The 17,064-nt window shown below is 40.3% G+C and overlaps 1 protein-coding gene across 1 annotated transcript in view; it reads right to left on the reverse strand.

Annotated features, from left to right (window-relative positions):
- The window catches only part of TMTC2 (transmembrane O-mannosyltransferase targeting cadherins 2), a 245,508-nt gene that overhangs the window by 28,478 nt on the left and 199,966 nt on the right, over window positions 1-17,064 (reverse strand). The window contains exon 10 of the mRNA XM_033058311.2: window positions 1,922-2,036. Within this exon, the coding sequence (XP_032914202.1) occupies window positions 1,922-2,036 (115 nt within the window). The remainder of the gene's footprint in view (window positions 1-1,921; window positions 2,037-17,064) is intronic.

Raw genomic sequence — 17,064 nt, forward strand, 5'->3', positions numbered from 1 at the left:
GCAAAAATCAGACAGATGCTAACACATGGGGTTTTAAGCAAATATTTGTCAGCAATGTACTCAGCTTTGCCACCCTGACTCTTGCTAAATCCTACACACCACTTTAGACTCTCAGAGAGTATTAGGAAGACACGATCTTCCACAAAGAGAGCTCAGTATTATGCGAAAAATTAGATCAACTGGGTATCCCAAAGGAGCACAGGGGATTCTAGCTAAACTGAAGCAGGCCTATTTTTTTAAAGTGCTTCAGTTTGGTGCATTTTCTTTGTTTTTCAAGGTTTTGGGTTTACACTTACAGTAAAAATTGAGAATGCAGCTTAGAATCACTGAGCTCATTGCTTGTCAAGCCCTCCCAAAAACAGTATACTCCCAACCAGATCAAGCAGGGTAACCATGGCTGATGTACAGCACAGCAGCATAGCTATTACTTTAAAAGTGAAAAAATACTCATATCCAGATGTAAATATATGTGTCTCAAAAACCTTGAACGGTACATTCAGTGCTCATAGAGCAAGTAGGAGATTTATTAAACCTATTTCCAAAATAGCATTGATCTACATACACCACCACATTTTATAATACACACAATCATACCACCAAACCACCTTCTACTACTCACTCAGTAAAATCAGGAATCTGACTTCTCCATACCTTTCTAAACTCAGCTGTCATGCTTAACTTGCTATGCTTCTATCTGTGAATTTGTAATACTAATCTAAATGTTTCAAATTACTGAATTCTGTCTTGAGAGATATTGTTCACAAAATAATTATAGGGAAGGGAAGAGCTATCCTTAAAAGAGCTCATACACCTCTGTCAGGTCAAACTGTTGTTTCCAATGAGCCATTTGTCTTGGTTTCCTTTCTAATCTACAAACAGTAAGTTATTTCTAAAAAAACCTGTTGGGACTTATTTCAAAATCATGGTATAGAAACCATAATTATGAAACACAGGTCACTTGCCTGAAGCTGATTCTACCTTCCCTTTTATACTATTTTCTTTTTCTTTCATTTCTTATTTAAGATGCTAAAAATATAAAGGAGCCTAGTAAGCTATCTGCAGCAGAGAGATTATCTCAAGAAGTGTTTTGTGCCAATGAAATATATTTTTCTATTTCCTTTTTCTAAGCATTTTCTATGCTTAGATACCATTTAAATGAAATCAAGTATTCTTATAGCTGTTAAGTGGACAATAGCCAATAACTAGATAGTTATCCCAGAAATAAATATGGAGGATACCTATTACAGTAATGTGACTTTAATGATAATGTTAAACTCACAGACAGAAGCTTAATGTTACTGAATAACTAGGTCTGAGAGCTTTAAAAACTAAAATAGAAGTCCAAAGTTTTGTTCTATTCAGATAGAATGGAATTCAATATAAGACTACATTTTAAGTCACAGATTCTGAGAATAACACCAAGTGCTCCTTTGCATCTCAAAGTGATGATCAGCCTGGGAATATTTAGATTTCTAACTATCATAATGTTCCCTACTGATATTAACAGAAAGTCTCAATATTCTCTATTTATATCCAGATGAGAAATATGGTCTTCTCTTTTCAGTTGCTATGCACACTAAAATTTTAAAAATCAGGTGAAAGAAAATCTTATAGAAGGTTCTTCACAAAGGAAACACTTGTTCTCATTTGCAAGCAAATTGCATTATCTGCTTGAGAACAGCAGAAGTTTTGAAGGTAGGAAATTATGATAGAATAAACAGAATTTAAGAAATGCAAAGTGCTAAATGCTGCAACAATTTAATTCCACTTCTTGGTATCTTATTAGCAATAATATTGAATTATTCAAAAGAGTTACTGGGCTTTAAAAAGAATCCTGCATAAGCAAAGGCTATAAAGACTTTTTTTCCTCCATAAGAAGAGGAAAATGAAGTGAGGCAGCAAGCACAAAACAAACACTAACCTGAGCATATGGGCTGCATTGAAAACAACATCAAATTCTGTATTATCAAGTTCGGCTGCTTTTTTTGCCATTTCAGCTGCTTCTATTAGGCGGGATTCTTCTAGGAGGAACTGACCTGCAATGGAGTGCATGAACATGAACTCACAGAAAATAACTGATGAAATACACTTCAGACAGTACAGTCAGGAAAAGGAAGCACACACATACAGAAAAAAACCCCAAAAAAAACAACAACCCAACAACCAAACCCCAAACTAATAAACCAAGCAAGAAACCAAAGTCTCAAATTCAATGTTTAGTTATTTGCTGATCTGCTCTGTATTTAAATATCTTTAAAATACAGTCAATGTAGAAAAAATGCAATAAATATGACAAGTAATAACATTTTTGAATATATTTAAGAAAACTGAGAATGATGGAGTAAAACTCAGACATCAAGAAACAATACCTCCAAACCCCAAGAAGCCTGCCATTTGAGAACATGCCTTTCTGCCTATACAATTACCATGGTATTTGCTTCTTCAAAACAAATTGAAATAAAATAGTATCTACAAATTAAACACATTCTCAAAGCATATTCCAAAATTTGTTTTAGAAGTATATCCTGAAATCACATAAAATGATACATTTTTGTACATGCATGATAACATTTTTTCACCTTTAGTTGTATTTGCTTTAAAATCATCATAGATATGTATATCTTAATGGACTTGTATTTTATTATGCATTCCATTAATACTGAAAGAATCACAACAGGTAGCTTTTTACAGGTTTCTTAATGATACTTACCTCTCACATTAAACAAAAATAGAAGATGGCTAAAATCAAGTGACTCACTTTTTACAAATAAAATTATCATTATCATTAAACCAAGTATGAACTGAAAAGAATGAATAATTTAGCATTAAATAAGCTTTAACTGTAGTTCAGTAGTTTCAAAACAAAACATGTAACATACAGTACAACTCCATAAAAATGAGTTTACCTTTGAAGAAGGTGGAAAAAAGAATTTGGAAGGTACTCAACCTTATTTTTGCTCCTTTTAATGCTTTTTCACACCTGATCTGTAAAATGTGTCATTTTTTGAAACAAATTTTTTGGGGAATTCAAACATCTAGTCTCTGTGCCTGCATAACTTTACGTTTGGAAAAGCCATCATAAAACCTAGTGACTATACATTCCAGAATGCCATCCTTCTCTTTTTGTCTTACTTTGTCAAGGAAGATCTCTCAACCAGAACTCCACCATGCCACCACTAACCACAAGCCTCATCAGGGACAATATACCATGAGCAAATGATATCCTGTCATGGTAAGGGATTTTCTCTTATTTCTTTACCCCTTTCTTCATGCATCCCCTGTTGCTCACATACTTGCTGTGTGCTTATAGGAAAAATTCCCTTAACCAGAGCTAGCAAGGTCTGTACGAGCATCATGAACCCAGTGATGCTTTGGTACAGCAAAGACCTTTGCAGAAGGAATAATTTCAATACAAAAAGTGATGAAAGGCAGCTTTCTTAGCTTTTTGTTTTCTCTGTAGATACATTTCAGCTTGGGAGAGTAGGCAGATTATTTTCTCAGTCTCCTATATCTCAATTATTCAGATCTGCAAGACTTGTAAAAACATTGTGGTACCTTCCTGCATTCACAACATAAGGTTTGCTGGCTTTAGTTTCTTTCACACTCTAATATGTACCATACTTTGATGCAGTACAATGCTTTATGCTTATTGTGCCCAAAATCAGATGATTTACAAAAAAAGCCTTCTCTCACAGGAAAATGAATAAATAAATAAATAAGAAGAAAACATAAAAAGAAAACATAGCTTGAGAACAGTTTGGACCACAAGAAATTAATTTGTCTTCAGAATTATAAATCAGTGGTTGAACTGTTAACAGAAATTTCTTCTAGAGGGAAAAAAAAATCTGATAAAACCTAAAGGTTTACTTTTTAAATTTTTTTTTCTTTTTTTTTTCTTTTGGGTATCACATCAGGGTATGCCTTATATACAACAGGACAAATTCAGCTTTGAATCTGAAAATTCTCCAAGTAAATCTACTAAATAAAATAGTTTGTGTATTTCAATTTGGGCTGAATTCCTATCTTCTTTAAAGAGTAAATTTTGAGATAAGCTTGACCAACTAATATTCCAACTCTCTTCCAATGAATGAAGCAAAACAGTATCCCTAATCTTTAAGTCCATGTTAAAGCAAACCAGCCATAAAATGTTAACATTAAGGTACTTTTGCTAATGAAATCCCTGGATTAGCAGAGTGAAACACTGGTAAGTGGATATGCTACTAATACATTCAGCCAAGGGGAAGAAGGAAGATATAAGTAAAACTCTCAGTTCTCCAGAAAACAAAATTCTAGGACTGTACATTATAATACACAAGTCTCTCTCCTATGCTGGAGGTGGCAATAACTCATGCTGAGTGGGTAAGTAGCAGATTATACAAATATGAACACTATTATCCACTATATACAAGCCCTTCCAGAACTCCATTTTAGGGCCAGTTATCTTCATAAATGACTTGAATGCAGGTCTTTAAGGCATACTAAGTAAGTTTGCCCATGATACTGAGAGAAGCTGTCAGCTCCTCTGAGGGCAAGTGCTGGATTCTGCATGTGGGATGTACAGACTGGGGAATGATACGCTAGAAACCACAGAAAGGTTTTTAGGTTTCATGCTAGGACCACGGAAAGGGACCTGGGGGTCCTGGTAGATGACAAGTTTAACATGAGTCACAGTACCCTAGCACTCTGAGCCAGATGAGGAGGTGATTTTCTCACTCTACTCTGCAGTGGTTTGAGCTCACCTTGAATATTGTGTGCAGTTTTGGGCACTATAACATAAGAAGTTCTTGAAGCTATTAGAGAGCATCCAGAGGAGGGTTACTGATCAAAGATTTCCTTAATTGCATGGGCTACAAATAAAATACACTGCAACTTTCTCAGTCTAGTGAAAAAGTCAATACCTGAGTGTACAGGTACATGGTGGGTTGTTCCCTGCCAGTATCCAAGCACTCACACAGGGTGAGGGGAGAAAACAGAAGAGTAAAATCAAGAAAATCTCTGCATCAAGATAAAGACAGTTTAATATGGGGAAGAAAGCACCCCCCACCCCAAACTAAAACACCAAACAGCAAAGTGAAGAAAATTTCTCACTACTTCTCACAGGGAGAGAGATGCTCAGCCAGTCTCCAAACAAAGCCACCTCTGAAGCCAAAACCCTTCTTGCTTCTCCTCCCCAGTTTTTATTGCTGAACATGATGTTATATGGACTGTTACATCTATCCCTTTGGCCAGCTCACATCAGCTGTCCAAGCTGTGTCCCATCCCAAAAAGATAAAGCCTTGACAATGCTCAAACATTATTCAGCAACAGCCAAAATATTGGTGTGTGCTCTCCAGTCTGCTTTAGTCACAAATCCAAAACAAGGCATCATCCAGGCTGCTATGAAATTAACACTATCCCAGCCAGACCCAGTACAAGGTGGAAACTTTCAGTTGAAAATTGATTTGCCAAGTTCTCCTACGGCAGACTAATTTTATTCACACGTCTCAATTTAATTTAAAGCACCTAAGTAGAAAAATACCATTTTGAAAATATTAGCTGCCATTCCTTTCAATCTGATATACTAAATTCACACAAGAATGAGCTGGATTGGCAGTTTACTGCTGCATTTCTTCATTAAAAAAACAGACTTCTGAACCTTTCCTGTCACAGCCATAAAGAGTTTTCCCAAGAGAATAGCACTACAGGGTGTAATATTGGCAAGGTGTTGAAGGTGGATCAGAAGGTACAATCTGCAAGCCCCTGCATCCAGGAACCACTTGTGTGGGTCTAAATTTATATAAAGGATTTTCTTCTCTGAAAAGCAGCTGGCAAACCTCATGATTTATGAGACACTGCCCAGCATCACATAGAGAGCTTACTTATTGCAGGTGTAACGATTCCAGCTCTTGCCAACAACATAAATTATGGTAACCTGACTGTTTTTTGGAATCACAACAGCTTTTAAAAAAACAGCTCCAAATATCACATTTTCCTATCTAGAGGAAAGAATATTTTTCATTACTCTTCTTCTAAACTGGAAATGGGAAATCCATAGTTCAGGAAAAGATGTGACTTTCAGAAAAAAAACCCTACCTTTCTTGCTAGAAAGCATAGGGGTGAGAGTAAATGTGCAGTCATTAAAGAGCAAGAGTTGTTAAAGACCTTTGATAGCAGAGAACTGATGCAGTATTTCATAATCCTCTTAGTCATTTTTTCCTAAACTATCTATAATCAGAAATAGCTTTAAAGCTGCTGAAATCTGTACCTGCAGCCTTGTTCAAATTTACTTTTCATTGCAAACCATTAACAGTGGTTTTGAGTCTGTATTTGACCAAAAAGTTTTGGGGCTATATATGCAATCTACTGAAAAGTAAGATATAAGTATGTATGTAATTTAAACAAGAACAGAAAATTTCCAGTTCCCAGCAATTGAAAAGAACAGTTTATTTTCAACTTTTACCATTTTTTAAAAGGTATTAATCCACATAAATGAAAGCATATACTTTGCTATCCTGTATAATTGTCTCCCTAAAACAATCATGAACATTGGTAAAGCATTTGTTAAGACATGCACCACCAATTTAAAAGCCATACATCTGAACTGGTAGTTCTGCTGCCTTATTGTAACAAGAAAGGTATTAATTGGTAGGGATATGTCTGCATGTAAAAATCTTTTATGCTCACAGCACAAAGGCATTAGTGTGTTCCTCTACAATGGGCTTAACTATTCCTTGCAGGCACTGTGAGCCTTTATTTTGCTAGATAAAAGTGCAATTTGCTTAATTTACTAGATAAAAGTGCAATTTGCACTGATCTTTTAGTTGAAATGTTCCCTCTTTTACTCACTGGCAAACATACAAAGGTACTCCATCCCAGAACAGAGCAGATTTCTAAAATAGCTCATCTTGCTAGTGTTGCTTTTGAAAAGAACTACCTTGAATGTTCTCAGAATGCTGCTGGTTCTGCATTTACTTAGGTTGCCATGACAGACTTGTGTGGTGATATCTTTAGTAATCTAAGCAAGACTATCTCCTGAATAATAATGAAAAAAACCTCCAATGCCATCCTAATTGAAATTTGCTACTTTTAAAGTCTTCTGCTTCTTTTCCTCTTCAAAAGATTTTACTTCCACAACATGAAAAGTGTCCCTATCAAGATTCAACTGTAAAATCTGTTTGTAATAAACTTCACTAGATGTTCTTTCAGCACATTCAACATTGAGAATTTGAAGCTGAATATCTGCTGGTGCTTTCAATGCATTTCAAGTTTCAACAGAAATCAGAAGAGGGAGCAGATTCTGGCTGACTCAAGGCATTGTATCTTGTCTGATGTAGATGATGTCCTGAGAGCAGAATTATATTCTCAGTGGCATGAGCAGAACCATCACTGAAGTTACTACCAACTTCAGCTCTGCTGCAGCAACGCAGAGCTAAAGAGATGATGCAGCCAGAAATTTCAAAATGGAAAATTTAAATTGCATTCAGTGGAAGAAATGAGAAGATATCTGGTCTTCTAATTGATTTCCAAACTATTTCAGGTGATAAACCAATGTCTCAAGATGCAAAGTCAATAGACATGACCTAATAACTGTTTCCTTTAGGAGTTTCAAAACAGATTCACTGGCTGTGAAGGAGCAGTTCTCAGAGCAAGGGACTGTTTGATAAAATATGTTCATTTTCCTGACCTGTTTAGACAATTTTTTGCTGAACATGGAAGATGTGATAGGAGAAACGAAGGTAACTTGTATCACAATCACCTAAATGGTAGCAGCATTTCAATTTTTGCTGGTTCTTGTATCCAATTCCATCTTAATCTAAAGGTGTACTCTTGGTTTCTTGCTGGAAGGACTTCTGGAGACTTTCTCCCTTTAATTACTTCTTCTAGAGAAAATTCTTCCATGCAAATAAAATATAATGAAACACTAAGCAAGCCAGTGGGTTCTGCATTGTCATATGCACTGGCTTGAAAAATAGTCTTTTTTATTAGCCCTTTTCTTTGTCTGAAAAACTTATCTGTTCCAGTTTTGCTAAATATACCACTGGATATCATTCAGAGAACGATCACAGATAAGAGAGAAAACATTAACTAGCAAACCTTTGGGACTTGACGACTAAACCTGTGACCACATCTGGATCACTGGAAGCTCTCACCAAACTAAAAGATGAAAATATATACTACAGAGGATCTCATGCTTTACAAATACTGAGAAAGATCCTGAGCACTACATCATTTCCCAGACACCTGATGATGTATAAGGTTTGGAAACGTAAAATTTGGCTGAAAAAGAACTATCCAGCTGCACTTTTGTAGCAGCTTCATGCTATCTCTACAAAAATCCCCACAGGTGAAAACATATGACCATTAGCAAAGAAGCCCCAGCACTGTTTGTACCACAAAGCCTTCAGCATTGTTTGTGTTCATTTTTCAGTCTCTACAGAAACATTCCATTTTGGCAATATGGAAGAAGCATACAGATACATTTCTAACCTTGTCTCTGATCTGCACTATTTCACATCTCTGAAGAAGTCCAGTATATTGTGCTGAGGAAGCAGAGTTGACCACGTATTAGAGATGCCAGAATGATTAGATTTAAGGCTAAACCCAAGGGACGAGCCAGAAGCATGGAAATTCCACAGCATTACAGGTCAGTGACCTAGCTTGTTTGGAAATACTCCACTGCATTCCACTTGGTGATTGGTTCTAAAGGGAGTTTGGAAAAAGTAGTTATTATAGTGGTCTGTAATAACCTTCTCTTAATGTTGTATGATACCAATAGCCTAGAGAGTGACAAAAAGGACTTTAAATTGGTAGACTGTTCTGAACAGCTCAGTTTTTGTCCTCATTTTGGAAGTAAGAAATACTGGTTGGTTAATACGAGCTGAAGATTTTCTTAAAAGTTTATAGAGAGAGTTCTGGGAGCAGAAAGGTCAGAAGCTTAATAGTCTTTCTGCAAGACATCTTCCTGTTTCAGGTCTAGAAATCCTGTCTTCGAATTACATTCATTGATATTGCAGGAGCAGGTATAAGCCACAGACCAAAGTCAGGACCCTGATTTGATGGCACATGGTATGTTGAAGACAGAGAAACCCTTTCTCCAAAGACAACATATGTTCTATGAACATGCATTATTTGAGTGTCACTAACTTGTTTATCGCTTCCCTACAAAATCATTGTATACTAATGTTAGGATTTCCAGACTTAAAATGGGAAAACCTCTGTGATTGGCAGAAAGGTTCATGAGTGTATATTGGGAAGTGACTTAGTGATGGACATACTGTATCTGGTTCAGTTTGACCCTACCTCATCAAGGGATCTAATTCTCAATACAAAATCACCATGTAGCATCTGGGCTTCCCAATACAGAAGATCCATGCACTTTTATGTATCATTTGGTATATACTGCATTTAGCTCACCTGTCAGTCAGAAATAGGATAATTCATTCACTGGATTTATGGTTTGTGAAGTTTTAGTCATTTCATTGAACACTGACCTATCTGTGGACTAGGGTGACATTTCTACCATCCATGTAAAACTCCCCTAAAGAAATTAGTAAGATTTCATGACCAGGTCACAGTTGATGTTTCTCTTTCTTATAAATACAATATTGATCCTCTATTTTTCAGTAGTTCATTGCTTTCTTCTTAGGAGGTTTTTCTTAAATACTGGGGAAAATATATTAATTTTTCCTAGGCTGCTCTTCAATCAATGAAGAGAAAAAACACAAAGCTCAAGCACTGAGAACAATGTGACTACATGGAAATATTATACATACAGTAAAAAGAATAATTTAGTTTGGAAAAAACCTTAATGATCATCACATCCACCATTAAACATACTACTAAGTGCGATGACCAGTGCTTTCCTGAACACCTCCAATGATGGTGACTCCACCAGCTCTCTGGGCAGCCTGTTCCAGAGCTTAACTCCCCTTTCAGTCAGGAAGTTTTTCCTGATGTCCAATCTGAACCTCCCCTGGCTCAACTTGAGGTCACTTCCTTTAATCCTGTGATTGGTCATTTGGGGGAAGAGACCAAACCTCCTTTCAGATAGGTGGAGAGAGTGATAGGGTCTCTCCTGAGCCTCCTTTCCTCCAGGCTGAACAACCCCAGTTTCCTCAGCTGTTCTTCCTCACAATAATTTGTGCTCCAGACCCTTCCCCAGCCTTGTTGTCATTCTCTGGGCATTCTCCAGCACCTCAGCGTCTTTTTTGGAGTGAGAGGCCCAGAACCAGACACAGAACTGGAGGTGTGGAGTCACCAGTGCCAAGTACAGGGGGACAATCCCTGCCCTGCTCCTGCTGGCCACACTATTGCTCATCCAGGCCAGGATGCCTTTGGCCTTCTTGGCCACCTGGGCACACGCTGGCTCATGCTCAGCTGCTGACAACCAACGCTCCCAGGTACTTTTCCTCTGTGCAGCTTTCCAGCCATTCTGCCCCCAGCCTGCAGTGCTGCATGCAGTCGGTGTGACTGAAGTTCAGAACCTGGCACTTCACCTTACTGAACCTCAATCAAAGAAGAAATTCTCACACTCACAAATGTAAGTCTAAGACTTAAAGACTAAAAAAATGGTACTTGAAAACTCCCTGCTATCATATTTCAATGAAATATACTTTTATCCTTAAACCACAGTAATTCCAACCCATTTTCAGGCTGTGACATAGAATTGGTAAAGCAACCATCTTTGCAAGTAAGACAGAGACAAAGTGCTCATAAATTTAGGTGAAAATTCAGGCATCGAAATGGGCTAAGAGCCCTTTGCAGTAACCATGATTAGAAAGATTAGGATTAAATTAAAAAATAATAAAAACATCAGTTAAGAAGTTAAGTTTGCTTAAAAAGAAACAGATAATGCCAGAAAATCTATAAAAATAACATCTAAATTAACACAAATTCAAAAGTGAAAGAATGTGAAAACAGAAGTGTGTTTGGGAATATGTCTTAGTTCAATAAGGATGTAGCTAATACACTTTAGTTTTACATAATCTGAAAATTTCTTTTTGTTTCACGTCTCTAACTAGGAGTGCACTTAAAAAGGCAGATGATCAATGTGAACTGCCAAATTAAGTGAATGCATAATTATTATAATGAGAATAGTAATTTTTTATAATGAAAAAGGAATCTTTAAACAATTCAGGGTTATTAGAAACAATGTATTATTCAAAGGAAACTATTTTAAAGGGAAGTCCAAACAGCTATTTATAAAAAGAGTTAATTTGAACAACCTGTTGGGTTCTAGACTTTTCTTTTTCAATGAAGTCATTATAAATAGAAGGGAGAAGGGACCTCTACACACATTTATCTTGAAATCTCACTCCTTCTTTGTCTCTTTTATTCCCCACTCCATTTTCATCATTTTGGAATGAGGACACTAAATGCACTTTAAGAGACATAGTGGAAAAACTATATTTAGCAGACAAGTAAAATGAACGCTGCTTTGGCAGTTTTTTTGGAGTTGTTTGGTTTCATTTTTGTTTTGTTTTGTTTTTTGGGTTTTTTGTGTGTGTATGGTTTTTTTGTTTGTTTTGGTTTGTTTTATTGTTTGCTTGGTGGGTTTTTATGATTATGATTATTATTATTCTATTTTTGTTTTTAAACAGCAAAATATAAATAAAAGAAGACACTTCTGGAGATAAACTCTTTACATAACAAATATCACTGTAGATTTATGGTGTTTCTGGTTTAAAGGAAAGCTAGTAGAGAAGGCTTTCAACAATTTCAAAGTCCTCAAATACACTGCATCCTACTGACTGAAGAATTTATTTTGATTTTTTGTTTTTTTAAAGGAGATGAGCATGTAAGTATGTCACTGTTTGAAATGCATTTCATCTCTGTGCACTGACAAATTTTATACATTATCTTTCTTCAACTTCTCCTGAGATAGGCTCAGTGCAGATAGAAATAGAGACTTTTACCTCCTTTGTCATATATCCAAATACTATATCCAAAATTACAGTAATTTCACGACCATAAGGCGCACCGGACTATAAGGCGCACCCCCCGGGAGCCGGCACTTTTGCAACTTTGTAGATCAGATAAGGCGCACCGGTCTATAAGGCGCACCGGGGTTTTTTTTTGCAGCGAGGCTCCGCCCCCAGCTCCTCCCGCGCGCTTGCTGGCCGAGGCCCCGCCTCAACCCAGCAGCCATTGGCTCCCGGGCCTGCCTGTACCCGGCAAGGCCGGGCTATGCCCACCGCCGCTCCGTGCAGCATCCCCAGGGCCCCGCTGTTCCGGGAGTTCCCTGGCGCTCCGGGTGACCCAATGCCGGCAGGCTTGCCCCGTGCCGCCGCTGCCCCGATTCCAGCTGCTTGCCCCCTCCCCGCGTGGCAGCCGCTCCGATTCTGGCGGTTTTCCCCCTCTCCGCATGGCGGCCGCCGTGCTTCCGGCGGTTTTCGCCCCCCCCCCCGCGCGGCGGCCGCGGTGATTCCGGGGGCTTTCGCCCACCCCGCGCGGCGGCCGCCGTGATTCCGGGGGCTTTCGCCCCGCCCGCGCGGCGGCCGCCGTGCTTCCGGGGGCTTTCGCCCACCCCGCGCGGCGGCCGCCGTGATTCCGGGGGCTTTCGCCCCGCCCGCGCGGCGGCCGCCGTGTTTCCGGGGGCTTTCGCCCCCCCCGCGCGGCGGCCGCCGTGCTTCTGGGGGTTTTCGCCCCGCCCGCGCGGCGGCTGCCGTGATTCCGGGGGTTTTCGCCCCGCCCGCGCGGCGGCCGCCGTGATTCCGGGGGCTTTCGCCCCCCCGCGCGGCAGCCGATCCGATCCCTGCGGCTTTCGCCCCCCCCGCGCGGCAGCCGATCCGATCCCTGCGGCTTTCGCCCCCCCCGCGCAGCAGCCGATCCGATCCCTGCGGCTTTTGCCCCCCCCGCGCAGCAGCCGATCCGATCCCTGCGGCTTTAACACCCCCCGCAAGGGAGCCGTCCCAATGTCGGCGGGCCGGCCCCGCGCGGGGGTGGCCCCGAAGCCGGCGGGACGGCCCTGCGCGGGGGAGGCCCCGATGCCGGTGGGGAGGCCCCGAAGCCGGCGGGTCCGCCCCGCGCGGGGGCGGCCCCGAAGCCGGCGGGGAGGCCCCGATACCGGCGGGTCCGCCCCGCGCGGGGGCGGCCCCGAAGCCGGCGGGTCCGCCCCGCGCGGGGGCGGCCCCGATGCCGGCGGGACGGCCCTGCGCGGGGGAGGCCCCGATGCCGGTGGGGAGGCCCCGAAGCCGGCGGGTCCACCCCGCGCGGGGGTGGCCCCGGGGGCGGCCCCGATGCCGGCGGGGAGGCCCCGATGCCGGCGGGGAGGCCCCGATACCGGCGGGTCCACCCCGCGCGGGGGCGGCCCCGATGCCGGCGGGGAGGCCCCGATGCCGGCGGGTCCGCCCCGCGCGGGGGCGGCCCCGATGCCGGCGGGGAGGCCCCGATGCCGGCGGGTCCGCCCCGCGCGGGGGCGGCCCCGATGCCGGCGGGGAGGCCCCGAAGCCGGCGGGTCCGCCCCACGCGGGGGCGGCCCCGAAGCCGGCGGACCCGCCCCGCACGGGGGAGGCCCCGATGCCGACGGGCTCTCACTTCCGGGGTGGCAAATGTCGCAACTTTGTAGATCAGATAAGGCGCACCGGACTATAAGGCGCACTTCCGGTTTTGGGGGGAGATTTTAGTCAAAAGGGTGCGCCTTATAGTCGTGAAATTACTGTACATAGTCTCTGAGCCATAAGGACACTTACTTGTCTGACCTGACTGAACATCCCTGTGTTGAGCACATTTGTTAACAGATTTGATATACTGACACTTTATATGCCATTATGTTCTTAAAATATTTTGAGGACAGCTCCTGTTAACTTGTTTAGTTCATAGGTAGCTCTTCGTGGTTTCTCAGACTGAGACTTAGATTCATCCCTTTCATTTCATCGAGGCCAGTAGCTCAGAGAGAATCAACAGTCCATGGAGAGCAATTATGTCAACCATCTGTTGATGACTGATGCTACCAAGATTTGCAGGATTCAAAATGGCCTGCTTGAGTTAAATGTTCAAAGTAGAGTGGGATGCATGACTGCTAATATCCTGACTAGATGTGGGTATGACAGTTAGAAGGAAACTTTCCCAGAGAGAAAAAAAGGAAATTAATAAATAAATAAATGTTAAGTTTGACCTCTTTTAGTCAAAAGTGTTCATTTTAGGCAGTCTTTAGAAAATGTGTATTATAAATACCCAATTAAAAGCAGCAAATCTTATAGGGAAAAAAAAAAAAGTATTAATGCTTCTTCACTCTTTCCTCTCTCACTTTTTCTTCTTCCTGATCCATGAGAATTTTCTCTCTTCCACCTGTGAGGTGTTTTTGGTAGCATAATGTGTACCTGAGCAGCTTGTACCAGATCACTCATCAATACTCATGTATTTGTAAGACAGTGGTTTTGTACCAACTTCACATGTTCAGATAACTGGCATATGAGAGGCAGAAAGGAAGGAAGGAAGGGCAAAAGAAAGATGGTCAGGCAAGCAGCATCCTGCATTTCCATCTGAGAGGGGACTGCCATCCCCTCTCTGGTCACTAGAGTAAAAGCCATTTCTCCTTATGTCCAGTGAAGTGGCATCATGTCAGCAGTCTACAGGGATTTATATGTCTTCATCTTTTCCACTATTTCTCCCTTCAGACATCTTCAAGCATAATGAGTCTGGGAAATGATGCTTAAAACTTAAATCCCCTTAAATCCAAAGTCAGCCAAGTACCTATAGAAAACTAATTATAATGCCAGCTTGAGCAGAGAAACATGCTGTGGTTGGATCTCTCAAGAAGCAGCCATGAAAGTATTCCACTCCCTCCAAATTTTCATGTGATTAAATAAGCTGCCTCCTGGACCAAGTCATACCTAAAAATAGCTTTGGCTTACAGCTTGAATTAAAGAACATAATAATACAAAGGTAAGCCTCTTAAAAGTTACAGCATATTGAAAGTTTTTCTCATAGCTCCAAGAACAGTCCAGAAGGTTAGAAGTCAAAAAGAACATCTGCACAACCTGGAAGCACAAATTATAAGTATATGCAATCCATGTGCACTTGGAAGAAAATCTTCGGCCCATTTATTCCTGCTACTCCATCAACACCCTGTCATGTCCCAGCTGACCACTCTTCATTTGGCTGCTATGAGAGGTACGTGTTTTTTAGGACTGATGCCAACTACTTTATTCTCTCTTCCAATATCTTCATGCTGAGAAAAAAAAATATTTTTTTCCTAAGATTTTCTAAGATTTTCTCTAAGATTTACATGTAAAATATGGATGTATTTCCCCATAATTAAACTCTTGGCATATAGGATGTAGAATGTACCTGTGACAAGGTGCTGGAACAAATTAATGAGATGGAGAGGTAAAGCTTGAAGTGTTCACTAGAGATTCCAATAGATTATTTGCAATGCCCCTGGTAACACACAGCACACAGCCCTCATTAATTCAAAAAATAGGTGGAAAAGAGAAGAGAAATAAAGCTAGCAAGAAAAGAAAGGAAAAAGGGAAAGAAATTTATTTCAAAGGCAAAGAATTTATTTCAAATTTTATAAAGTCCTGTGCCCAAAGTGATAAGGATTTGAGATCAGCTGTATTACGCAGACACAAGAGCCAAACAGAAGAGGACCATATCTTTCTCATAGCTACTCTGATATAGATGTAGAACAACATCACAGAATCAGTGAGGTGATCAGAAGTTACATTATGAAAAGATTTCACACACATTCAGAAGAGCTCTCTGAGTATAACGCTCCAAGAGCTAGTGACTGTTAGAGAGAACCTTCTTGTGTCTATTGCCCTTCAGCATCCCATTTTAGTATGCTGTTATTTCAAACACTGACTAAATCTCACCCTTCACTCCTAACCTGCTGAGTAGAACCTCACCTATGTTGCAATTATCACCTCTGAGAGAACCCACTTTTTGAACCTGAGGTACAATAAAGGAAAAGTTTTCCAATGTTTTTAGAGAATAATCTTAATTAGGAAATAGCACACCACATGAATATTGTAATCTGGTAATGAAGAAGTCAATATATCAGACATGAATGATGATTTGGATAACCATGCTTTTAGTTTATAGGGTGCTTGAAAATGAGACAGAGGGAATATTGCAGGAAAGGACATGTAAGTTGATGAGCAATGAGCAAAAAAGAAAAAAAATTCTAGACCTGTAATAAAATACATTAAATCATAACATCATTTGCTGAGATGAACTGTTGAGACCAAGCATTCAGTTTGTATGCAAAGATTTCCTAATAATTAAGGACAAATTTCTTAATAATAAAGGCTAGAAGGATCTTGAGTAGGATTTCAAGAAACAACCAGCTGTAACTTTTCCTCATTGTCTTGAGATATACACAATTCTTTCATACACTTGAAATAATGGAGTTTATATACACAAATATCCCTATCATCTTTACTTGCACAGGCATAAATGGAAGACAAGGCTATGAACCGCAATGTTTTGTAATGCAGAATAATGCAACACTGGGCTACACTAATTTCAATACATGTTCTAAGTCCAAAGGTTGTTTCTGGGAATCTAGCACACAGAATTCCATACTGCATAGGACCAAACAAATGCAACATGTGAGGAATTCAGACAAAGATATCACAGAGTAAAAACATGGTTATTATGTGAGATTGATTTTACCTCTTGCCCATTCATTTTTATTTATTGTACTATGTAGAATCAGAAGAGGGAATTCAAGTAATACAAAAAGATATATATAGTGTGTGCTTTGTGGTTCCCTACCATCTTTCTGAACTAAGATGAAACATTACTTTCTACGTTCCAATTGGCACAACACAGCCTGCATTTAAAGATGTGTCCATTATCAGCTTTAAAATACATGAAGTCCATAAAGATAAATAATTTTGGTTCCTTGAGACTAAACACATCTGGAAATGTTTTTTGCACATCTAGCAAAAACAATCCAAAGTTATGAAGATACCTTCAAATTAACTGTGTGCTTTATGCAACATGCATGGCTTAAAAGGAGTGATACAGCCAACTTGTCAAAGCCTTTTGTAGTACTTTGCAACTTCAAGCCAAGAAGGTGCTGGGAAGAAGGTAAATGTAAGGTCTGTAAGACACTTCAATATATGGAACTCATGC

Source organism: Catharus ustulatus, chromosome 4 (genome assembly GCF_009819885.2).
Source record: "Catharus ustulatus isolate bCatUst1 chromosome 4, bCatUst1.pri.v2, whole genome shotgun sequence".
In the NCBI taxonomy this organism is placed as follows: Eukaryota; Metazoa; Chordata; class Aves; order Passeriformes; family Turdidae; genus Catharus; species Catharus ustulatus.